This window comes from Anolis sagrei, chromosome 7 (assembly GCF_037176765.1).
Source record: "Anolis sagrei isolate rAnoSag1 chromosome 7, rAnoSag1.mat, whole genome shotgun sequence".
NCBI lineage: Eukaryota > Metazoa > Chordata > Lepidosauria > Squamata > Dactyloidae > Anolis > Anolis sagrei.
This window is the reverse complement of record NC_090027.1, coordinates 15,679,724-15,705,274: the sequence shown is the minus strand read 5'-3', so window position 1 is coordinate 15,705,274 and position 25,551 is coordinate 15,679,724. Positions and strand designations below refer to the sequence as shown.

Genomic DNA, 25,551 nt, shown 5'->3' with positions numbered 1-25,551 from the left:
AAGAGATCGTCTGTTTCATCTACGGGCATCATTGCTTCTGTCAAAATCCTGTCCCCATACACCCAACACACCAGGAGGAAAAATCAGAAATGATTGAGGGCGATGAGTGGCTAAAAGGAACTTAAAGAAAGGCAGGGAGTAGTTGGGGAACCAAATGAGTAATTCATTGGAAGTATTGTAAATTGGCCATCCTAGACCCTACCAACACAGCCCACTTCCCACTATCAACCTGACAGCTGTCCAGAAATCAGCCCAGATCAGTCCAAATGACACTAAATGGCACTTCACTATGCAACATGCAAAAACAAAATGTCTGTATACAATTGGATGCCTGTCTTACAATACAAAGTCACTCTAAAACCTACAAGCAGTAGCATGAGCTTGGGCTTATGGAAGACCTGGAAGTGACAGAATGAGATATCATTTTTCTAGTGGATCAAACCGTGGCTCCTGCTTGTCCAATGTTTGTGGACATTTTACAGTTTGTGCAGCCTGGGGATGTGGACAGGATCCTAGGAGAGGATCTGTACTAGGATCCTGTGGGGGATCTGTGAGGATCTGCGAGGCCTGTATTAAATAGGCCAGGGGTCCTCAAACTTTTTAAACAGAGGGCCAGGTCACAGTCCCTCAAACTGTTTGGAAGGCCAGATTATAATTTGGAGAGAAAAAAACATGAATTCCTATGCACACTGCACATATCTTATTTGTAGTGCAAAAAACAGTTAAAAACAATGCAATAATTAAAATGAAGAACTATTTTAACAAATATAAACTTATTAGTATTTCAATGGGAAGTGTGGGCCTGCTTTTGGCTGATGAGATAGGAATGTTGTTGTTGTGTGCTTTTAAGTCGTTTCAGACTTAGGTTGACCCTGAGCGAGGGCCAGGTAAATGACCTTGGAGGGCAGTATCTGGCCCTCGGACCTTAGTTTGAGGACCCCTGAAATAGACCATCCCTGAACCTCTCTATAGTATAGGCCGCACTGAGTCCCTCTTGTGGGGAGAAGGGCGGGATATAAATATATGAAATAAATAATAATAAATAAGTAATGGACAATATCATGTGCCCAACCTTCCATTTTAGGCAAGGAATTGGAGTATGTGGTGGCCTCTTAACTACAGACGTTTTTGGATGAAATTGATTATCTAGACTGGTCGTTCCCAACCTGTGTCTCTCCAGGTGTTTTGGCCTACAACTCCCAGAAATCTCAGGCAGTTTACCAACTATTAGGATTTCTGCAAGTTGAAGGTCAAAACATCTGGGGACCCACAGGTTGAGAACCACTGGGCTAGACTCATTTCAATCTGGCTTCAGGCCTGGTTATGGAACGGAAACAGTTTGGGTGGATGACCTATGCAGAGAACTGGATATGGGGAAATGTACTGGATTCTCGGGGACTTTCTTTTCTATTGATGAGATGGGACTTGGACAATGTTTTGCAGTGGCTCTTTTTCTTCTTGGAAGGGCAAATTCAGAAGGTGGTGAAGATTTCTATTTGATCCCCAGGCCATGGGCCTGTGAGGCTCTGTTTTGTCCCTCATGATGTTTAACATATTCATAAAACCACAACGAGAGGTCATATGGAATTTTGGAGTGTAGTGCAATCTCTATAAGGATGGCACCCAACTCTACTACTCATTTCCAAACCAAGGAAGCTGTCCTGGGCATAAACTTGTCTACCACCAATTACGGACTAGATGAGGGCAAACAAACTCAAACCTAAAACAGAGGTCTTCTTGGCCAGTCAGAATGGAGATGAGGAAATAGTGATTCAGCCTTTCTAGATGGGTTTACACTCCTCCTGAAGACATGAGTTGATAGCTTGGGGCTTCTCCTGGACTCAGCATTGAACCTAGAGGTCCAGGTATCCATGCTGGCCAGAATAGCATTTGATCATTGAAAACTTGTGCACCAATTGTGTCCATTCCTTGAAAAGTTGGATCTGGCGTATGTGTCACATGCCTTAGTGACATTCTGTTTGGATTACAGTAACACATTCCACTTGGGGCTGCCTTTGAAGAGTGTTTGGAAACTTCAAATGGTACGAATTGGCTGCAGGGAGTGCAAAACTCTGCTATACGCACAGTCTACTGGAGCTGCAAAGCCCACTCTCTTAATTTCTCAAATTAGAATTTTCCAAGTAAAATCCTCCCAAGTATGGTTCTTGCCTTTTAATTTTAACTCCAGACCGTAGTTTGTGATTTTACCACTATGTGGCAACAAACACCAGCTAAACCCCTCCTCTGCCCACCTATCCAAATGCCCAAAGTTTAACTTTACAAAATTACACTAAACACCAGCTTTACCATTACAACTGTGCAACAAGCTATATAAACTGTGTGTATGCTTCTCAAAACTCTACAAGAAGTGTCGAAAAGATAGTCAATTCCTAGACAGCATGTTTGGACAGCGGATCTGACCAACGGCACTGGATGTAAATTCCTAATGATTAGCCAAGCCAGCAAAAAGATCACAGCACGAGCTACCACATATGTGCTTCTATCATGAAGCTGATTTCTGATTGGGCTGTAACAGGGATGTCATCCTAATCCAAGATCAAGTGACGACATGCAGTTTCCTAGTGGGCTGAAGATAAGAGGGCCCTACAACACGGTTTTCTGGACCTGAGGACTGATTTGCTTCTTTTAAAAAAAGACATGCAAGAGATACAAAGACGGACAGACGGACAGAGCAGTGGGGTAGAAAACTCACCTTGAGGTCTCTGTGGACGACCCCCATTTGGTGGCAATGGAGCACAGCCTCCAGGATCTGCTGGATGCAATGACTGCATGCAAACACCAGGGGGGGTGTTAGTTCACGGTGAGTGGTAACAACCACACAGGCTGGTGGGGTGGGTGGGTGGGTGGGGGGAAATGGGGGGAAAATCAGGAGAGGGGAAGCGGAAGAGGAGAAGAAGGAAAAGGGAAAGGAGGAAAAGGGAAATGGAAAATAAAGGAATCTGACTCCCTCTCTGCTTCAGGCTCTAATTGCAAAATGAGAAAGACCCCAAGTTACAGATATAAAATTCTGGGAAAGGGAGAGCAGGACTGGAGAAAGGGGAGTTGCCTCCCCCAGGAAAGGAAAGATGCAAGGACCCAAGGTATGGACTAAAATTCCTGCAGCCAGGAGACACATCACAAAGGAGAGAGCTGTGAAGGCTGCGCTGAAGAAAAGGAGTCGGAAAAGAATAACAACTACTGTTGCAGAAGGTTTTGACATTTCTTTCCCCCAAACCCACCCTAGAGTTTGGAAAAGATAACAACAAAATGAAGGGGAAAGTTGAGCAAGATGTACAAGAGCATTTGACTCAAATTAATTAACTTTACTGGTTCTCTTTTTTTTAAATATATATATATATACATCTTTAAACTATGGACAGAGCTAAATGTTTTCGTATTGTGCATCTCCGATGGCAGCGGATCTCACTGGCTAGTCCTTGTGGTTTCCTTCAGCTCTGATTCTATAACCAAATGTACTGACATTTACAAAAGAAAGCACATAGTTTTCACCTCGCTGAGGAAGTGGTAGCTTTATGTCTAGGTCAGTGGTTCTCAACCTGTGGGTCCCCAGATGTTTTGGCCTTCAACTCCCAGAAATCCTAACAGCTGGTAAACTGGCTGAGATTTCTGGGAGTTGTAGGCCAAAACACTCACAGGTTGACAACCACTGGTCTAGGTAACAAATGTATATTTTCCATTTTTATGCCTTCAGAAGCTCACCTGAATGGAACAAGAGCAAAACTACTGAAGCCATACCCCAACTGTTGCAACTTGAGATGGACAACACCACTTGCACATCAATTGCACAACATCAATTGCACAACACCAGTCTCCCCACCCCAATGTCTTGGTGTCTTGGCTTTTAGGTCTCTTCCTGGGGATATTGGGGACACTGATTCAACAGACTGCATTGGATAGACCAGGCAAAATTTGGCCCTTCAGGTGTTTTGGACTCCAACTCCCACAATTCCTAACACCCTCAGGCCCCTTCCTTTTCCCTCTCAACCACTTGTTCTGAACTCCAACTTCCAATTCCTAACACCCTCAGGCCCCTTCCTTTTCCCTCTCAGCTGGTTCTGGACTCCAACTTCCACAATTCCTAACACCCTCAGGCTTCTTCCTTTTCCCTCTCAACTACTTGTTTTGGACTCCAACTTCCACAATTCCTAACACCCTCAGGCCCTTTCCTTAAGTGGCTGAGGGGGAAAAGGAAAGGGCCAGAGCCTGTTAGGAATTGTGGGAGTGCAGTACACCTGGAGGGATCAAATTTGCCCATGCTTGGAACTGACCATATCAGCTCTAGTTTCTTAGATACAGTTATTATGGATGAGCAGATGGCGACTGGGAGATGGTTTATGTTCTATATCTCAAAACCTAGAGCTGGTAGGAGAAACCTGGTGCCATTTTTTGAATCAGCAGGTCAAGTATACCCAGATAGAGGGCTAATCTCTGAGGCACCAAAATGTGTGTTGTCCAGTGTTAATTCTCTGTTGTTCCATTTTTTTCAGCTGCTTTTAAAATATTGATATTTCTATCTCCTTCCTTCGCTTCTACACTTTGTTCTCCGTAGTCTGTATTCAGTTCACTCAGCTGAAGGAGAAGGAGAAACTTGTTTACAGACAAAAGCAAACTGATGCTGTTGTCGAAGGCTTTCATGGCCAGAATCACTGGGTTGCTGTGAGTTTTCCGTGCTGTTTAGCCATGTTCCAGAAGCATTCTCTCCTGATGTATCGCCTCCAACTATAGCAGGCATCCTCAGAGGTTGTGAGGAAAGAATGCTTCTGAAACATGGCTATACAGCCTGGAAAACACACAACAACCTAACAAAAAGGTCTCATATTGCCTCTTCATATCTTCAGTCACCAGAGTGCTAATGGACAGCAATGTTTCTGCAACTATCACTCAAAAGTACAAAACCCATCTTTTCTTTGAGGATGGCAAACCTATGCAGTCCATTTGGGTGGTAGCATGGCCGTACTGCCTGGAAAACTCACAACAACCCCTCCTAACTTGTGCATCCTTCCATATTAATAACATTGACAACAAAGATCCCCAGGCAGGAAGCAGCCAGGCTTTGAAGTTGCAAGACCATTCAATTCTAATCAAAGTGGCCAATTGCAAGATTCACACTTGCCTCCAGCAGACAAGTGTTCTTTCTCCCAACCTGGACATTATTCCACAGATATATAAACACCACTTGCCTAGTTTCCAACAGACCTCACAACCTCTGAGGCTGCCTGCCATAGATGTGGGTGAGATGTCAGGAGAGAATGCTTGTGGAACATAGCCATACAGCCCGGAAAACTCACAGCAACCCAACACTGACCATCTTGACCACATTCTAAAGTTGTCTGGCTGCATGTGTTCTGGTTTTCAGTTATGAATTGCTAGATAGTGTTCTGGAACCCAGCCTATCACCATTATCTGTTACAACATATTTACGCATGTATCAATTATTATTATTATTATTATTATTATCATCATCTATCGGACAGATGGCAAGCTATTTAACCTCAGCAGACTGAAAGCCAAAACCAAGGTTATAGAACTCCAATATGCTGATGACAACGTTGTCTGTGCGTATTCAGAAGAAGACCTACAAGCCACTCTAAACACCTTCACAGAAGCATACGAGAAGCTCAGCCTGTCATTGAACATCGAGAAAACCAAAGTGCTCTTCCAGCAGTCACCAGCCAATCCTTCTCCAATGCCAGAAATTCAGCTTAATGGTGTAACACTAGAAAATGTTGACCATTTCCGCTCCCTTGGCAGCCACCTCTCCACCAAAGTCAACATTGACAACAAAATACAACACTGCCTGAGCTCTCTGAATGAAGCAGAGAGTGTTTGAGAACCTAGACATCCATAGGGATACCAAGTTGCTTGTTTATAAAGCTATTGCCCTCCCAACCCTGCTATACACCTGCAAGACGTGGACTATCTACAGACGTCACATGCAACTCCTGGAATGATCCCATCAGTGTTGTTTCTGAAAAATCCTGCAAAACTCTTGGGAAGACAAGCGGAAAATGTCAGTGTGCTGGAAGAAGCAAAGACCACCAGCACTGAAGCGATGGTCCTCCGCCATCAACTCCGTTGGACCGGCCACATTGTCTCCCACTGTCTCCCAAAGCAGTTGCTCTACTTCGAACTCAAGAATGGAAAGCGGAATGTTGGTGGACAGGAAAAGAGATCTAAAGATGGGCTCAAAGCCAACCTTAAAAACTCTGGCATAGACACTGAGAACTGGGAAGCCCTGGCCCTGGAGCGCTCCAGCTGGAGGTCAGCTGTGACCAGCAGTGCTGTAGAATTTGAAGAGGCATGAATGGAGGGAGAAATAGAGAAAAGTGCCAAGAGGAAGGTGCGTCAAGCCAACCCCAACAGGGACCGCCTTCCACCTGGAAAACAATGCCCTTACTGCAGGAGAACATGCAAATCAAGAATAGGGCTCCACAGTCACCTACGGAACAATCGCTAGAACACCGACCTTGGAAGACAATCCTATTTGGACAACTAGGGATCGCTTAACTCTTGGAGGCAAATCAATCTATTATTATTATTATTATTATCATTATTATTATCATTATTATTACCTGCCTCTCCCCAAAATAAAAAAGGCCTCATTACTTTTTCTAACTCCCTTTCCTGGCATTAGTACAAGCAGAGAAGGAACTTGAGATGCCAAGTGGTCAGTTAAGATGTTTAAGGAGTCAGAACAATGCATCTGGAAAGGTAACATGGACCACAGGTGGCAGACGGTCTCAGCCACCCATTTCAAGGCTTAAATGACCTGGCAAAAGTATACCACTTAAGGAGCCTATGCAACTGAGCTACCGCAAGAATTATCAACAGGAAGTGTACTGAATCGAGTACTAAGAAATATTCAGAAAGCTATTGTCATTGAGCCCTCCCTCCCTGTAATAATAAAAGCTGGATGCAATCTGTTCTATATACACTGACTTAACATTAGGCTCTACTGAATACACGGAGGGTAACCTCTGAGAACACACTCTGCTTATAAGACTCTAAATATAAATGGGAAAAATAAATGAGGAATGTATTTTGCCCTCTCCTTGCAAGCATCTGTAAAATGAGTAACACCCTGCCTGCCAATGTTGGAGCCTGTTCCAGGGCTTGGAAAGGCCAACGCTATAGTTCAGGCATGGGCAAACTCCTGCCCTACCGGCTGTTAGGAATTGTGGAAGTTGAAGTCCAAAACACCCGGAGGGCAGGAGTTTGCCCATGCCTGATCTAGCACCACATCCATTGATCTAAACATACCGTATTAAACATTTAATTACTGTGTATACTTGGGTATAAGCCTACTTTTTCAGCCCTTTTTTAAGTCTAAAAAAAGTCCCCCTTGGCTTATACTCGAGTCAACATTATTTCTTATTGTATCCTGTTAGAAATACATAATAAATATATAAATAAAATAAATATATATTATTACATTGATCATTTTACTTTATTGTTTTTATCATTATTATATATATTATTTCACTCTATTTGTTATTGTTGTTATTACATTTATTATTTTCCTCTATTATTACGGTTATTATTACATTTCCATTTTTACTCTATTATTATTACTGTTATTATTATTACATTTATTGTTTTACTCTATTTTTATTTTTATGATTATTTTTTATTGTATTTCTTAAAAAGTGATTAGATAGGTTTGGTTACATGGAAAGTGGGGGAATATTTGTGAAGGAGATAGAAAAGGAGGAAATAGGGTGGGGTCAGAAGAAGGGAAGGGGGAGGGGAAAAGAGGAAAGGGGAGGGGAAAAAAAGAAAAAAAGGGTTACTTCCATCTAGTCTTTGAAGATCTTTAGAGTCCCTTTTTTTAAAAGATTTTTCTATAGTATTTCTTTCTTATTTGTTTTCCTTAGCTGGGATTTACTCTTTTAGTCAATGATATCTAATTTCCATTGTCTTAAGTATTTTTTTACCGGGTCCCAGTTTGTAGATTTCTTTGGGGTACCTTGGTTTGGAGTTATCCAATAGGTTAGTTCATCCATGTTCAAGATCTCGAAAATTTTGTTATGCCAATTTTCTCTCTGGGGTATTTCTTTCTGTCTCCAATTTTTCGCAAATACAATTCAAGCTGCAATGGTTAAGTAGTAATATTTCTTTATTTCTTTCTCCGCCAAGGTCAAGCATTCCTAGCAGGAAAAAACTCTGGTTCTCTTTTTATTTGTATTTTCAATATCTTTTGTATGTCCTCAGGCCCATAGCCAGGGGCTGAGCTTGTTTCGGGGGGGGGGGGCTGGGGGGGGGGCTGAGTCTGAATGAAAGAGGGTCTACCCTAGCAAACCTTTTGTATTGTTACCCCAATACCCCCATGCATATGGGATATAGTGAGTATGGTGATCAGATCATGATATGAATAAACATAACAGTTTAAATAATGCACCAGTAAGGCCTTTTCGTGAACCACCATGAGAATTTCGGGGGGGGGGGGGGCTGAAGCCCCTCAAGCCCCCACCTCCCAGGCTACATGCCTGTATGTCCTTTACACCAGAATTCTCTGGCTTTTGGGCAGGTCCACCAGATGTGGAAGAAAGTTCCAGTCTGCTGATCACATTTCCAGCATTTGTTCGATGCATTCTTGTAGCATTTTGAATTTTTTTAGGGGGGTGTTAAATACCATCTATGAATCATTTTGAAGAGGTTCCCTTTTCACTCATACGAATAAATGTATTTTATTCTTTGATTCCAGAATTTCTCCCATGTATTTAATTCTATTTGGTGTCCTATATTTTGTGCCCATTTAATCATCGATTCTTTTATCTGTTCAGTTTCAGTAGCCCAGTCTAGTAATTTTTTGTAAATTTTTTGTAATTAACTTGTTGTTTGTCTTCATGATATTATCCCAGAAACCATCTTGGTCTGCAAAATTTGAGTCTTTGTCTTTCTTATAACACTCTATCAATTGTCTATAATTTAACCATGACAAATTTGGGAAATTTTCTTTCGCTTCCTTTTCTTCTATGACCTTGTACTTTCCTCTTTCTTTCTTTCTTTCTTTCTTTTTATTAGAAGGATATGCAAGCAAATTTACATTGAAGGTTAGAATAATGGTTTAATCAGAGTTGGGCAGCCTTATCTTAAATTACAGTTTTATGTTAATATTCAAAAACATTTAGCCTGCTGATGTCTCAATTAATGTAACTATATTGGTATCTATTTTTATTTTGAATTTTTTCAGTATTGGCTGCATTTCCCACCCTTGGCTTATACGCGAGTCAATACGTCTTCCCAGTTTTTTGTGGTAAAATTTGGTGGCTCGGCTTATATTTGGGTCAGCTTATACTCGAGTATAAACGGTAGGTATTGGATTCCAGTGGGGTATAAAAGACATTGCCCTCAAAATTGAAATTTGTTTCCCAAATGAACATTTATTGTTGTATTCACATTTTCCAGCGTTGCAAAAACTCCAACTGAGCATTCAGATATGGAACAGATAAAGTAAATAAGCTGGCCAATGTGAACACAGCAAATACAAAAAGTTCTAAGTATGGACTACTTCCAGTTTGTCCCTCTATGCCAGGCATCCGCAAACTGCGGCCCTCCAGCTGTTTGGGCCTCCAACTCTCAGAAGCCCTAGCAAGCTTCTTCAATTGTCAGGAATTCTGGGAGTTGAAGGCCCAAACAGTCTCACATGCAAGACAAGTGAAACTAAAGGAAAAATCCATTGGGAACAGCACAATTCCTATTGAGGAGGGGGCAAAACTCACATTTGCCACCCACCTGGGAATCAGGTGCTGACCTAATGGCTTTGCCTAAATGCGAATCAATAGACTTACATTTGCCAAACTCCGTTTTCATTGCATGTGCTATTCCACACATTATGTAATAATAGCAAAACCAGATTTACTTCCATCTGAAAAGTAATATTATTTATTTATTTACTACATTTATATGCCGCCCTTCTCACCCCGAAGGGAACTCAGAGCGGCTTACAAAGATATAATTGTTTCAGATTGTGCTGGCACAACTGTGCCAGAAGCTAAATTTTCTTTTTCTATTCTATGCATTGTTAGTTTGCACGTGTTTCTGTTAGCCAGGCATTTTGCAGTTAAGCAACTTTCCCCAGGCTAGCAGCCTGCTTATCATCGTTGGGGCTTTTGGAACTGCCCTTTTCCCCAGGTTCAGGAGGGGAAAAGGGAACAGTTTGTTCAGTCTTACAGTTTGAAGCCCAACTACAGGACGTGTGAGTTTTTCCCTCCTGTAGAAAAGCTTCGTTTCTTACAAGCTTGGCTGGGTAAGACAATTCTCACAGCTTTACTAATAAATACAGCACAGCCCTTGTTGGGGTTAAAGAAACAGATCCACAGTATTCGTGGAAAAAATCCAAAGGACTCCAGCTGGAAAATCTTCAGAGTTTTAGCCGGTAAGGTACCCATAAAGCAAATTGGAACCGGGAGTAGGGCCCCACGCCAGCTAAGCCTAAAAGACAGATTGCCCAGAGAGGGGTCAAAAGGATTTCCCTCATAAAAGAAAGAAACAGTTCATGAAGCAAGTTGCCTGTCCATTGTGGACAAGTTAAGAAATATTTGGTTGATTTGTTGAAGATCTAAGAAGTATTTGACTGATTTGTTGCACCAATAAAGAACTTTGTTAAACTTTCCAAGCTTCTAAAGACTTTGTATAGGGAAATTCATAGGGCCTCTCAGCTGAGGCACCCCAGCGTCCCGCTGGGCACATAAAGATCACGTCCTGTTAATAGACAATTGCTACAGGCCAGCGTGTGACAGAAAACAGATTATAATATAATATATTTCAGGTTATTTATATAATTATAATAGCAGCTAGCCTTAGTCTTCTCATGGGTATTCCTACATGATTTCAGACAGGAAACCATCAGGGCCAGCTAACACCTCCCAACAAAGGATTATTGGTGTTTTGTTGTTGGAAGCCACCCTGAGTCCCAAGTATAGGACGGGATACAAATGTTCTAAATAAATAAATAAATTCCCCCAGGCAGGAAGCAGCCAGGCTTTGAAGCTACAAGGCTATTCAATGCTAATCAAGGTGGCCAATTGCAACATTCACACCCGCCTCAAACAGACAAGAGTTCTTTTCTCCCACCCTGAACATTCCACGGATATATAAACCTTACTAGTTTCTTTCTCCCACCTTGGACATTATTCCACAGATATATAAACCTCACTTGCCTAGTTTCCAATATACCTCACAATGTCTGAGGATGCCTGCCATAGATGTGGGCAAAACGTCAGGAAAGAATGCTCTGGAACACGGACATACAGCCTGGAAAACTCACAGCAACCCATAATCACCACATTCATCCCGCACAATAGTTTATGTGACTATCTAAACATAAAGCTGCCAAGTCTGCCTTCCACCTGGAAACCAATGTCTTCATGTTTAAGTAATGAATTCTCCCTCGGGTGAGGCAACAAGCCAATGGAAACGGCACTTGCTTCCACCTACACTGCATTCCTTAGAAATGGCATCCAGTTCCTGCAGAGCCAGGTCTTTTACTGTGAACCCTGAGATCTCTGCAGAACAGGAAACCCACTCTTTTGAGAAACTAGAGCATGGTATGGCCACAATCCAGAAATAGCCGTGTCCTTTTCCCAGGGCTGGCTTGGCAACAGTCACTTGTGCACTGCGAAGAGGTTGCCAAGTTCAGTGTGCTAAAAGAACTTTGGATTTTTGCCTAGTGTATATTATAATCTCTCCCAGAGAGGTGGCTGGTGGCTCCAGGGTGCTTTCTCTTGCTAGCATAGGGAGCTTTCTTTACATCCACCACTGGAAGTGCTTCAGTTACTTAAATGTTATTATTCCTCCTGATTCATCAAATTATTATTTTGCTTGGATGACGACATCCTAATCTTGTTTTCTAATTAAGCCAAGAGACAGCTAGTACTGTGTCAAAGCCTCTATGTCTGAAAAATCTGGTCCTTTAATCTATTTTGAAGCGAACAGGTGAGGGACAAAGGCAATCAATGGCTCTTGGCTTGGAATTTATAATGAGGGGGTTACACAAAACAATTCCCAGAAAGATCTGCGGGCTCCCTCTTATTTATTTTATTTATGAAGGACCCCCCCCCCCCCCCCGTGGCACAATGGGTTAAACCCTTGTGCCGGCAGGACTGCTGACCGAAAGGTTGGCGATTTGAATCCTGGGAGCAGGGTGAGCTCACATTTGTCAGCTGCAGCCCCTCATGTGGGGACATGAGAGAAGCCTCCCACGGGACAGTAAAACATCCAGGCATCCCCTTGTGGACAGCCAATTATCTCACACCAGAAATGACTTGCAGTTTCTCAAGTTGCTCCTTGACACTATATATATAGTGTCATATACATATATATATACACACACACACATACATACACACACTAGCTGTACCCACCACGCGTTGCTGTGGCCAACCTTCCCTCCCTCTTTCTCTCATGCTTTCTTTCTCTCCTTCCTTCCCTCCCTCCTTTCCTTCCTTCCCTCTTTTTCATTTCCTTCTTTCTTCCTTCTCTACCTGTTTCTTTTCACACTTCCTTTGCTCTTTGGTTACATCCTTCTTTGTCTCTCTCCTTCCTTCCTTCCCTCCTTCTCTCTTTCATTCCTTCTCTCCTCCCTTCCCTCCTTCTCTCTTTTGTTCCTTCTCTCCTTCCCTCCCTCCTTTTCTCTTTTGTTCCTTCTCTCCTTCCTTCCCTCTTTCACTTTTTGATTTCCTTCTCTCCTTCCTTCTCTATCTTTCTTTCCTTCCTTCTCTCCTTCCCTCACTCCTTCTCTCCTTCGTTCCTTCTCTCCATCCCTCCCTCCTTCTTTCTTTCATTCCTTCTCTCCTTCCTTCCCTCTTTCACTTTTTGATTTTCTTCTCTCCTTCCTTCCTTCTCTATCTTTATTTCTTTCCTTCTCTCCTTCCCTCCTTCTTTCCCTCTTCCTCCTTCTCTCCTTCCTCCCTCCCTCCCTCCCTCCCTCCCTCCCTCCCTCCCTCCCTTCCTTCCTTCCTTCCTTCCTTCCGTGTATATATTTCTGTATATATTTGTGTATATATGTGTCTTGGTGTACGTATGTGATTTTGCACATGCTTTGTAATGTATTTTTTGTTTTTGTTTTTTGGCTTTTTAAGTCTCTTCCATTGTGTTTTTCAGTGTTTTTATGAGTGATGGTCACTCGTTGGCCTGAGAGGTGTCTTGTGTCCAAATTTCGTGTCAATTTGTCCAGTGGTTTTTGATTTATTTCAATCCCACAAACGAACATTACATTTTTATTTATATAGATATATATATCATTCCTTTCTACCAGCATAAGATTTGAGGTAGCTCATTGTCCATGCAATAGAGCAGTTAATTGCATATTTAGTGCCAATCCTGTATTAGGGAATGTCAAGGGCACAGATGTGACGCAGTTCCTGCCTAAATATGTTACAGTCTTATTCCAAACCAAAATGCATCGTTGGAGAGGAATGAGGAAAAGGGGACAATGTCTAATTTAAGACTAGAAAATAAATCTAATGCTTATATTCAAAACTTTGGAGCCCCCGGTGGCACAATGGGTTGAATCCTTGTTCCAAGAGGACTGCTGACCTAAAGGTCGGCGGTTCAAATCTGGGGAGAGGGGTGAGCTCCTGTTAGTCAGCTCCAGCTCCTCATGCGGGGACATGAGAGAAGCCTCTCAAAAGGATGGTAAAACATCTGGGCATCCCCTGGGCAATGTCCCTGCAGATGGCCAATTCTCTCATGCCAGAAGCGACTTGCAGTTTCTCAACTCACTCTTGACATGAAAAAAATATTAAATCCTTCTTTTCTACTGGCATAAGATTTGAGGCAGCTCACTGTCCATGTATCAATGCAATAGAGCAGCTATCAGAATGAGTCTCATGATTACTCTCTCCTCCTCTAATTAATTGCATATTTAGTGCCAACTGTGTACTAGGGAATGTCAAGGGCACATATGTGAGGCTATTCTTGCCTAGATATATTATGGTCTTATTCCAAACCAAAATGCATAATTGGAGAGGAATGAGGAGAAGGGAACAAGGTGTAATTACAGAAATTAGAAATTCAAAATTTTGGAATGCCTAGTGGCACAATGACCGAAAGGTCAGTGGTTCAAATCTGGGGAGATCAGGGTGAGCAGCTCCAGCACCTCCAGCACCACTTCATCAGCTCCAGCACCTCATGCGGGGACATGAAAGAAGCCTCCCACAGGATGGTAAAACACCTGGGCGTCCCCTGGGCAACATCCTTGCAGACAACCAATTCTCTCACACCAGAAGCGACTTGCAGTTTCTCAAGTCACTCCTGAGACAGAAAAAAATTCAAAACTTTAACCCATATGTCTTTATAGCATATTATTGCTCTAAAACTTTAGAAGTATTTAAACTTCAAAGCAGAGAGGTAGATTAAAGAGGTTTGTTTTTCCTTGTCCCCTTTTAATATATATGTGTTATAGCAACAATTTTTATGCTTATATTGTTTTATTAATCTTATGGTGATGTTGTTTACTCTGTATGTGTTGATGATGTTACTTGGAAACCGCTCTGAGTCCCCCCGGGGAGATAGAGCAGTATATAAATAAATTATTATTATTATTATTATTATTATTATTATTATTATTATATTTGTATTCTGCTCAGTGCTGCCCACCCCTGGGCAGAAAGGAACAGCCAGCACAGCTTTCTATATATTTCAGACTTGCAGACTTTACAATAATGAAAAAGGGAAGGAGTTGGAAGATCTCAGAGTGACATTTCCAGCCGCATGACTCTCTCTAGAACATCTAATCTTCCAGACACTACCACAAACCAAACTGCCCCATATTGCCAAACCTGGGGAGCTGCTGCTAAACACTGGTACTTGTCACAAGCAGAAGCATCTTCTGCAAAAGAGCCACAGTTACCTCTTATCCTCTCACAGAATTCCCTACAGGTCCCCCGCTCTAGATCGCTGTTATGAAAACCAAACCAATTAAGTAGGGCACAGTCTGCCTTAAGCCACGTCAGCTCCTGCAAACCCGATGCACTCGCTTCAGACGGTTTCGACTCACATTAGTCCTGAGGCAGCACCATCGCTATCTCTGCTTCTCTAATTTGTCTTCTAGAGCAAATCAAGTATGCCAATATCATTAACCACAACCTTTAGGAAGACCACATGTCTCTCCTGAAAATAACAACAACAGATGGACTGTGGTTTCCCATCTCTGCTCTAGACTGTCCAGTTCTACACCTATTGGGTAAAGGACCAAGCTGATTTGCTCATAGAGATAGGAATTGGGAGGCACTAAATATTTATGCAATAGCAATACTGTGAGCATACTATGTAAATGTTGACCATTTCTGCTACCTTGGCAGCCACCTCTCCACAAAAGTCAACATTGACACTGAAATACAACACCGCCTGAGCTCTGAGAGTGCAGCTTTTTTCCGAAAGAAGCAGAGAGTGTTTGAGGACCGGGACATCCGTAGGGATACCAAAGTGCTTGTTTATAAAGCTATTGTCCTCCCAACCCTGCTATACGCTTGCGAGACATGGACTGTCTACAGACGTCACATGCAACTCCTAGAATGATTCCATCAGTGCTACCTCGAGAAAATCCTGCAAATCTCTTGGGAAGACAAGTGGATAAATGTTAGCATGCTGGAAGAAGCAAAGACCACCAGCATTGTGGCAATGGTCCTCCACCATCAACTCCACTGGACCGGCCACATTGTCCAGATGCCCGACCACGGTCTCCCAAAGCAGTTGCTCGACTCCGAACTCAAGAATGAAAAACAGAATTTGGTGGGCAGGAAAAGAGATTTTAAGATGGGCTCAAAGCCAACCTTAAAAACTCTGGCATAGACATTGAGAACTGGGAAGCCCTGGCCCTTGAGCGCTCCAGCTGGAGGTCAGCTGTGACCAGCAGTGCTGTAGAATTTGAAGAGGCACTAATAGAGGGTGAAAGAGAGAAACGTATCAAGAGAAAGGCGCATCAAGTCAACCCCGACCGAGACCCCTTCCAGCTGAAAACCAATGTCCTCACTGTGGGAGAAGATGCAGATCAAGAATCGGGCTCCACAGTCACCAATGGACCCACCAGTACACTGATCTTGGAAGACTATCCTACTTGGACAACGAGGGATCATCTAAGTAAGTAAGTAAATAATACTAAGTAAAGAAAATAATACCTTCATGCTCATGCATATAGTCTGTAGCAAGGAGCAATCTCAGCCAGCGCATGACATCAGCACCCAGATCTCATGAGAATGACAGCCACATTCCCAAAATACTGAAATAGGCTCCAACTAAGACCAGATGACCACCATGACTGCCATCAAGTAGAAGAAATTCAGAGGAGTTTTGAGTTGTTTTTGAAATGCTGATCTGGATACTATTTCATCGCCAGGACTTAGCTCAATGCCCCAAGCAGCGTCCACTGTATATTTGGCCATGCACTATGTTTGTCACCTAGACTGTATGGCCCCTAACTCTTAAAGCACAAATAAATACATTGGACCCAAAAGGAAACAGGGCAAAAGTGGGGAAAGGGGAGATTATGGTAAACAAAGAAAGACACAGATCAGGAAACAGAGAAAGGGAGAAGGAGAAAGAGAAGGGAGGAGAGAGAGAGAGAGAGACAGAATGTGCACACAAGCACGAGTGGGAAGGGGCTGAAGAGATGGAATGATGAACGCTACCAGAATCAAGCCGATGTACTTCCCCCCAGCCCCGATATGGACGTAAACAATTGTCATCTGGGTCCCGGTGTCACCTTCTGTAGAAGCTGCCAAGGTCTCCTACCTGCCTATCCCACCTGGTCTTGCTGGAGTTTTGCACAGAGGAAAAGAATTGTGCCATGCAAGTTCACACTGGGAAGAAAGTAACTTCCCTCCCCAGATGCCAAATGTAAAAGGAACCTGGCAGGGCAGACTGCCACTCCCCACCCGACGGTCTAAGAGGGTGAAAGGCATACATATACTGACCTTCAAGTCCCTGTGCACAATGGCATAGTGGTGAATGTAAGTTACGCTTTCTAATATCTGATGGATACAGTGACTGCAAAACAAAACGGGAACGGAAGAAGGGGAGAGAGAAGGCAGGTCGGGGGTGTGGGGTAAGACAATGGGGATCGGGAGGCAGGAAATGAAAAAAAAAGACACAAAGGAGAGAAACGAAATAGGAAGAAGAAGAGGCAGAGGAAGAAGAAATTATGGGGAAGATAATAGAACAAGGTGGACAAAAGAAAAGAAAGACAATAACCAAATAATGTATGGCAGTAGACAAAATTTAGAGATTTCAAAAGGGAAAGGGAGAGGTCCACAGAAACAGATGGACATACAGGAAGGGACAAGGGGCAGGGTGGATATGGGAGGACGAGAGAAGGAGAGAAACAATGTTGTGAAAGCTCAGAGACCACAAGGGGACATCACAAAGGTGTGCGCAGATGGCTGTTAATGGCACCAGACGCTGTGCATTCAAGGTCTGAGAATGGGGGCCCTCCCTCCCACCCTTTGGGGACAACGAATTGGAGTAAATAACGGCGCTCCTTGCAGTCATGCCGGCCACATGACCTTGGAGGTGTCTACGGACAACGCCGGCTCTTAGAAATGGAGATGAGCACCACGCCCCAGAGTCGGACACGACTGGACTTAATGTCAGGGGGAAACCTTTACCTTTACCTAAGGCCAGGAAAAGAGAACGAGAGAACGAGAAACAGATACCTGTATTGAGGGACAACTCAACAACAGCTAAAAGGTGGCAAAGGGGAAAACCCCCTTTTAACCAAATGGGAGGTACAGATATTCGACATGGGCACTATTTGACAATAGGATAGGACTATTTGTAAATATGGATTATGCATGAGCAGCATTTGCACATAGACAGCTATCTAACATGTAATTTCTTCAATTTTCTTTAATCAGGCTTGTTAGTAAATACAAAGCATGCATATTTACCTTTGGGAATATATCTTAAGGAAAAGACATCAACCCTCAAACTAAGCTGAGGAAACCATTAGTAGAAACTACGTACATACTGAAGGTTGTCCCATGCTAGACATGGGATCCAGCGTGGGAGAGGTCACTCTGCATAAATCACTGTGGATAGAATAATTTCTGAAAACAACTCATTTCTAAAATACTGCCACATAGTAATGACCCTAAAGTATCTTCAGTCCATCCCACTCATGAAAGCAGGATCCTATTCATGGCCTCTGTCAATATAATCCTTACTGTTCTAATCTCCAGCACCTACTGACCCACCGCCACAACACCAACCTTGAAGGACCATCATCCTCGGACTACGAGGGATCGTCTAAGTAAGTAAGTAAGTTTCCAGCATCATATAGCTCAATATATATTCCCTCCGTTCGGCAACTTAGACCAAGCATCTATTCAGAATCATACAAACCCTTACCTGCCTGCTCTGGCTGAGCCTTTTTCCATTCAATTTCCTCACACAATTTCCAAGTCTGCTCTTCAAATTCTTGCAAACCAATCCTGAGCTTTATTTAAGTAGAGATTTATTTATTTATTTATTTGTCATATCAGGAGCAACTTGAGAAACTGCAAGTCACTTCTGGTGTGAGAGAATTAGCCATCTGCAAGGATGTTGCCCAGGGGGCGCCTGGATATTTTGATGTTTTATCATCCTTGTGGGAGGCTTCTCTGCATGAGGAGCTAGAGCTGATAGAGGGAGCTCATCCGTGCTCTCCCTGGATTCGAACCTGCGACCTGTCGATCTTCAGTCCTGCTGGCACAAGAGTTTAACCCACACCGGGGGCTCCCTCTAGTGTGATGAGGTACCAAGATAATACGAGGGTAGAATGAAAAGTAATGCCTCCACCTTTGCAACTCCTCAACAGATGGCAGTACTGGCATGCGGCAGGTACTGGTTTGTTCAGTAGACTCTCCTCTACAGTTCCATTTTAGCGGGTGGCCTTAGCATTGAACGGTTGTGTTGTTAAAGTGCAAAGTATGGAACCCTGCGCAGATGGTCAGTCAATGTGACTTAAGCAACATGCAGTCATTGAATTCTTGACAGCAGAAGGTGTCATTGCACTATCCTAAGGGGAACTTCACATCTCTAAAAGTGCAAGGCACAACATAGTCACTTCAAAATTCCATTTGGTTGTCTGCTCCTTTTATTGTTTATCTATCCCTTGGATGATGCCCATCATCTTCATCTATTTTATTCAATTTGGAGGAGCCCCCCGGTAGGTCCTCAAACTAAGGCCCGGGGGCCGGATGCGGCCCTCCAAGGTAATTTACCCGGCCCTCGCTCAGGGTCAACCTAAGTCTGAAACGACTTGAAAGCACAAAACAATAACAACAACAATCATATCTCATCAGCCAAAAGCAGGCCCACACTTCCCATTGAAATACTAATAAGTTTACATTTGTTAAATTGTTCTTCATTTTAATTATTGTGTTGTTTTTAAGTGGATTTTGCACTACCAATAAGATATGTGCGGTGTGCAGAGGAATTCATTCATGTTTTTTTTTCAAATTATAATCCGGCCCTCCAACAGTTTGAGGGACTGTGACCTGGCCCTCTGTTTAAAAAGTTTGAGGACCCCTAGGTTAAACCCTTGAGCCGGCAGGACTGAAGAACGACATGTCGGAGGTTTGAATCCGGGGAGGGTACGGATGAGCTCCCTCTGTCAGCTCCAGCTCCCAATGCGGAGTCATGGGAGAAGCCTCCCACAAGGATGGTAAAACATCAAAAACATCCAGGCGTTCCCTAGGCAACATCCTTGCAGACGGCCAATTATCTCACACCAGAAGCGACTTGCAGGTTCTCAAGTCGCTCCTGACATGAAAAAAATCAATTTGGCACTACAAACTGGCTTTAAAGTGTACCTCCATTGTAATCATTCAATTTTTCCACTGTTGGTCTGTATAACTTCCTTTGCTTGTCTGTGAGTCATGGTTTGGTGGAGCACAGTCAATGAAATGGCTTCAGGAGTATCACCAAACCCAATGAAAGTGTACTGGCCCTGTTTCTGCCTACTGCTCATTCTGCTTCATCTTCCAAGCAATTGTGGGGCATATTGTGCCCAGGAATCATTTTGATGGACCAAACTAATCTCCAAGTACCTTCCCCACCTGTTGGTCCTGCCCACGCTTTGCTTACTGCCTGGAATGGCTCCCTTTCAAAAGCCACTGGACTTCGCTGAGGTATGAAAACTATTTAAAATGCAGGGGACTTCAAACAACAGGCACAGCTTACCTATCCAAATGTATCTCCCTCTATGAGGGAGGCTACTAGGTGCGAATTCAGAGGTAAAAATGTAATGCAGCCGGGGGGGGGGGGGTACAACCAGTGAATGAGTATGTAATCTGGTTAAAAAACAATTTCTCAAAATATCTTTTGAAAATACCTCAATATAATGGAAGAAGAGATGTAAGAATAATTGAGTATATATCCTTACATGTCTTTAACCTGCTGGGCTCCTGGTGGCACAGTGGGTTACAACGCTTAGCTGCTGAACTTGCTGACTGAAAGGTTGGCGGTTCAAATCCAGGGAGCGAGATGAGCTCCCACTGTTAGCCCCAGCTTCTGCCAACCTAGCAGTTCAAAAACATGCAGATGTGAGTAGATCAATAGGTACCCTTAACAGGAAGATAAAGGTGCTCCATGCAGTCATGCTGCCCACATGACCTTGGTGGTGTCTAGGGACAACACTGGCTCTTTGGCTTAGAAATGGAGATGAGCACCACCATCAAAGTCGGACATGACTAGACTTAATGTCAGGGAAAACCTTTATAGGGGAAACCTTGACTCCAAGGTCATGTGGCCACCGTAACTGCATGGAGCGCCTTTACCTTCCTGTCAAGGGTATATATGTGTGTGTGTATACATACATACATGCATGCATGCATGCATGCATGCATATATGCATATATGTATGTATACACGCACACACTAGCCATCCCCTGTCATGCGTTGCTGTGGCCCAGTCTGTGTATATGTGTTTATGCGTGTGTATATTATTTGTCTATATATGTGTGCTTGTGTGTGTGTATATATATATGGGTGTATATATGTGTGTGCATATATATATGTGTGTGTGTGTGTATTTGTGTATTTGTGTGTTTATATGTGAACATGCATATTGTGTATATGTGTGTATGTATGTGTATATGTATATATCTGTGTTTGTATATCTATGTGTGTTTGTGCATATATATATATGCATGTTTGTGTATGAATGTGTGCACGTGTATATGTATATGAGTGTATGTGTATATATGGTGTATTTTTGGGGTTTTTAAGTCTGTTCCGCTAGGGTTTTGTGTGTGTGTGTGTGTGTGTGTTTAGGGATGATGGACACTCATTGGACTGTTAGGTGTATTGTGTCCAAATTTTGTGTCAATTCATCCAGTGTTTTTTGAGTTATGTTAATCCCACAAACGAACATTACATTTTTATTTATACAGGTGTGTGTGTGTGTGTGTGTGATAAAGGTTTCCCCTGACACTCCAATAAGGATTGTAACTGTTAAACAGTTAACTGTAACTGTTTACCTTATAATTTTGTATTTAGCATCTAAATGACTGCGCTCCATGCAGTCGTGCTGGCCACATGACCTTGGAGGTGTCTATGGACAACGCCGGCTCTTCGGCTTAGAAATGGAGATGAGCACCACACCCCTGAGTCAGACATGACTGGACTTAATGTCAGGGGACAACCTTTACCTTTTTATCTATTGGTTGCCTGTTGTGAATCCACCCTGAGTCCCCCTCCAGGGGTGAGAAGGACAGGATACAAATGCTCGAAATAAATAAATAAGGAAGCTACTTGAAAGCAGTACTTCAAACAATGCTGATATACAGAACTAGGTCCAAACTTCACAAACTGCTAATATTAACAAGAACAAATCATGACTCTCTTCCCCAAAACCGCTTTGGAGCAAACTCACCACATTTGGGGGTCTAATAATCCTGCAGCCTGATTTTTTTGCACACAAGCCATTCACTGCATTACAAATAGGAAGCGCTGCGTTTGGAAACCACATTCCATGAATTTTAAAGAATGAGATTCTACTTATGAAACTATCAATAAAGTGGACGGGATCCTTTCTTGATCTGACAGCATCAATGCTGAGCTGCAATTAAGATTCCTAACAATTGCTTTGCTGGTTATCCAAAATGAGAAAGAAAAAGACTTGGGATATATTTTATTTTTTGGATAATTATAACTCAAGTGGTCACTTTACCACTTGAGTGAATCTTTTGAAAGCATTTGATAGTCAGAAAGATGCCCTTCACTTTGTTCAGGAAAGGTTTGAACATTTCAGAATATGGAGAAAGATTGCCACTGATTGCCAGAAATTGGCAGCCAAGGTTCACAGAAAGGTTTAGGAAGATGGAGGAGGGCCTTGCATGAACTTTGTGTCGAAGGTGGGGGTTGAAAAAAAAACCCCATCTGAACCTCCCCTTTAAACATTTTAAACTAACCCTGCATTAATGCTATGTTGATCGGGCCTCCTCTTTCTTACCTGCTTGAGTTATATATTTGAGACCATTTTCTGCTGCTGCAAACTCAGCTAGATAATGGAATTTAATAATTAAATATTTATCTATATCAGTGGTTCTCAACCTGTGTCCCCCCAGATGTTTTGGCCTTCAACTCCCAGATATCCTAACAGTTGGTAAACTGGCTGGGATTTTTGGGAGTTGGAATCATAGAATCAAAGAGTTGGAAGAGACCTCATGGGCCATCAAGTCCAACCCCCTGACAAGAAGCAGGGAAATTGCATTCAAAGCACCCCTGACAGATGGTTATCCAGCCTCTGTTTCAAAGCTTCCAAAGAAGGAGCCTCTACCACACTGCAGGACAGAGAGTTCCACTGCTGAACAGCTCTCACAGTTAGGAAGTTTTTCCTAATGTTCAGATGGAATCTCCTTTCTTGTAGTTTTAAGCCATTGTTCCGCGTCCGAGTCTCCAGGGAAGCAGAAAACAAGTTCGCTCCCTCCTCCCTGTGACTTCCTCTCACATATTTATACATGGCTATCATGTCTCCTCTCAGCCTTCTCTTCTTCAGGATAAACATGCCTAGCTCTTTAAGCCACTCCTCATAGGGCTTGTTCTCCAGACCCTTGATCATTTTAGCCGCCCTCCTCTGGACACATTCCATCTTGTTAATATCTCTCTCCCAGAATTGGACACAATATTCCAGGTGTGGTCTAACCAAGGCAGAACCAAGCATGGGGAGAATGACTTCCCTAGATCTAGACCAGGGATCCACAAACTTTTTAAGCAGAGGGCCAGGTCACAGTCCCTCAAACTGTTGGAGGGCCAGATTATAATTTGAAAAAAGCATGAATGAATTTCTATGCACACTTAAAAACAATACAATAATTAAAATGAAGTACAATTTTAACAAGTATAAACGTATTAGTATTTCAATGGGAAGTATGGGCCTGCTTTTGGGTGATGAAATAGGATTGTTGTTGTTGTTGTTGTTGTTGTTGTTGTGTACTTTCAAGTCATTTCAGACTTAGGTTGACCCTGAGCGAGGGCCAGGTAAATGACCTTGGAGGGCTGTATCCAGCCCCCGGGCCATAGTTTGAGGACCCCTGATCTAGACACTAGACTCCTATTGATGCAGGCCACAATCCCGTTGGCTTTTTTTTGCCGCCGCATCACATTGTTGGCTCAGTTGTAGGCCAAAACACCTGGAGACCCACAGGTTGAGAACCACTGGTCTAGATTTTCTGCTTCTGACATCCAAGGCAGAATTGCATGAGATTAGTCTTATCAGAGGCCCATATTTCTAAATAACTGTATTGTCAGGATTGGACTGAAAACCACAAAGCAAAAAAGTCACAGGACGTCCACCTCTTTGTTTGTCACGCAAGTCAGATGTTCCCACCTCAACATCTTTAAACTTAATCACCCAACGATGCACAGTACTCACATCAACACAATCACCATAAACAGCTTGCATTCTCTGATTAATCTCCTTTGGGGTGACACCTTCTGCTGTCAAGAATTAAATGACTGCACATTGTTTAAGTTGCATTGACCGACCGTCTGCGCAGGGTTCCATACTTTGCACTTTAACAACACAACCGTTCAATGCTAAGGCTTGTAGAGGAGAATCTACTGAACAAGCCAGTACCTGCCGCATGCCAGTACCGCCATCTGTTGAGGAGTTAGGAAGGTGGAGGCATTACTTTTCATTCTACCCTCGTATTATCTTGGTACCTCATCACACTAGAGGGAGCCCCTGGTGGCGCAGTGGGTTAAACCCCTGTGCCGGCAGAACTGAAGACCGACAGGTCGCAGCTTCAAATCCATGGAGAGCATGGATGAGCTCCCTCTATCAGCTCCAGCTCCTCATGCGGTGACATGAGAGAAGCCTCTCACAAGGATGGTAGAAACATCAAAACATCCGGGCGTCCTCTTTGCAGACGGCCAATTCTCACACCAGAAGCGACTAGCAGATTCTCAAGTCACCCCTGACACGTCAAAAAAAAATCACACTACAGAATGAATCCACTTAAAATCTGGTTTCTGCCTCCTGCAGAATTCTGGGGGTTGTAGTTTAGGGAGGAGCTTTTAACAGCCTCAGTAAATTACAAACTCCAGAATTCTGCAGGAGGCAGAAACTGGATTTAAAATGGATTCATTCCCTAGTATGATGAAGTGTAAGCCAATACTTTGACTATTCTTGGTTTCCCCGTTCCAAGCCACACCAGCCAAGCGTTTTCAATGAAATTGCACAAAAAGAGGAATATGAACCTGTATTTCTACAGCAGCATAGGAAAGGTAGGCCAATATCCTACCAAAAAAAAAGAGAGAGGGCAGGAGGATGTTACTGTGCCAGGCATGTGAAGCTAAGCATCCAAAAAACAGGGAATATTTTATCCATAGCGGTAGATGCTTGATGAGCTGATCTGAATCTGGGAGGCAAAGAAAAGCATACACGCTCTCTCTATTCTTCTTGTGACAAACATTCATCTCATAAATTAAAGAAGAAATGTAAACTTATAATAGATAGTAAGAAGCCAAGCAACACCCAAAACGGTCAGGGGCACATCAGTGCGACCAGTGGGCTAGAAGCAAATTGAAACCCAAGAAACCAAGGCAAAATCCAAACCATGGTCTCCTGCAGTCCTAATATCTAGTGAGTGTAGTTTTTTAAAAATAATATTTGATTCATTGCAAATCCTTTCCCCGATATAAGTTCTGTAGCCAGTGCATAAAGTTTATGCCCTCCTGCAGTGCCTTTGTAAAATTATTTGGGGAGAAATAGCCTCATTGACAAATGTATTTTCTTAGCCTTGTGGCAACCAGGCAACCGTCCTTGCACTACTCTACCATGGTCCACTGCCAAACCTCTTCCTTTATGCCCTTAACCTTTGGAATAAGTCTCCCATCTCCACAACTTGGCATCCCCCCACCCTGCTCCGTTTGAAGACATCCGGTCTATACAGAAAACTTCTTGTTAAAGAAGAAAACCCTATGAAATGTATGGGTCCACCATAGGTCAACAGGGAACTTGAAGGTTAAGGGTAGAATTGAAATATCAGTCCAACAAGCACAAGCACGGATTACAGTCCCTATCTGATGGGCAAAGTTCCTCTA

The 25,551-nt window shown here is 43.0% G+C and overlaps 1 protein-coding gene across 10 annotated transcripts in view; it reads right to left on the bottom strand.

Annotated features, from left to right (window-relative positions):
• CAMK2B (calcium/calmodulin dependent protein kinase II beta) overlaps positions 1 to 25,551 on the bottom strand; it is a 240,945-nt gene that overhangs the window by 87,464 nt on the left and 127,930 nt on the right. For all 10 annotated transcript variants that reach the window (XM_060787518.2, XM_060787520.2, XM_060787521.2 and 7 more), the window contains exon 6: positions 2,714 to 2,786. In XM_060787518.2, coding sequence (XP_060643501.2) covers positions 2,714 to 2,786 — 73 coding nt within the window. The remainder of the gene's footprint in view (positions 1 to 2,713; positions 2,787 to 25,551) is intronic.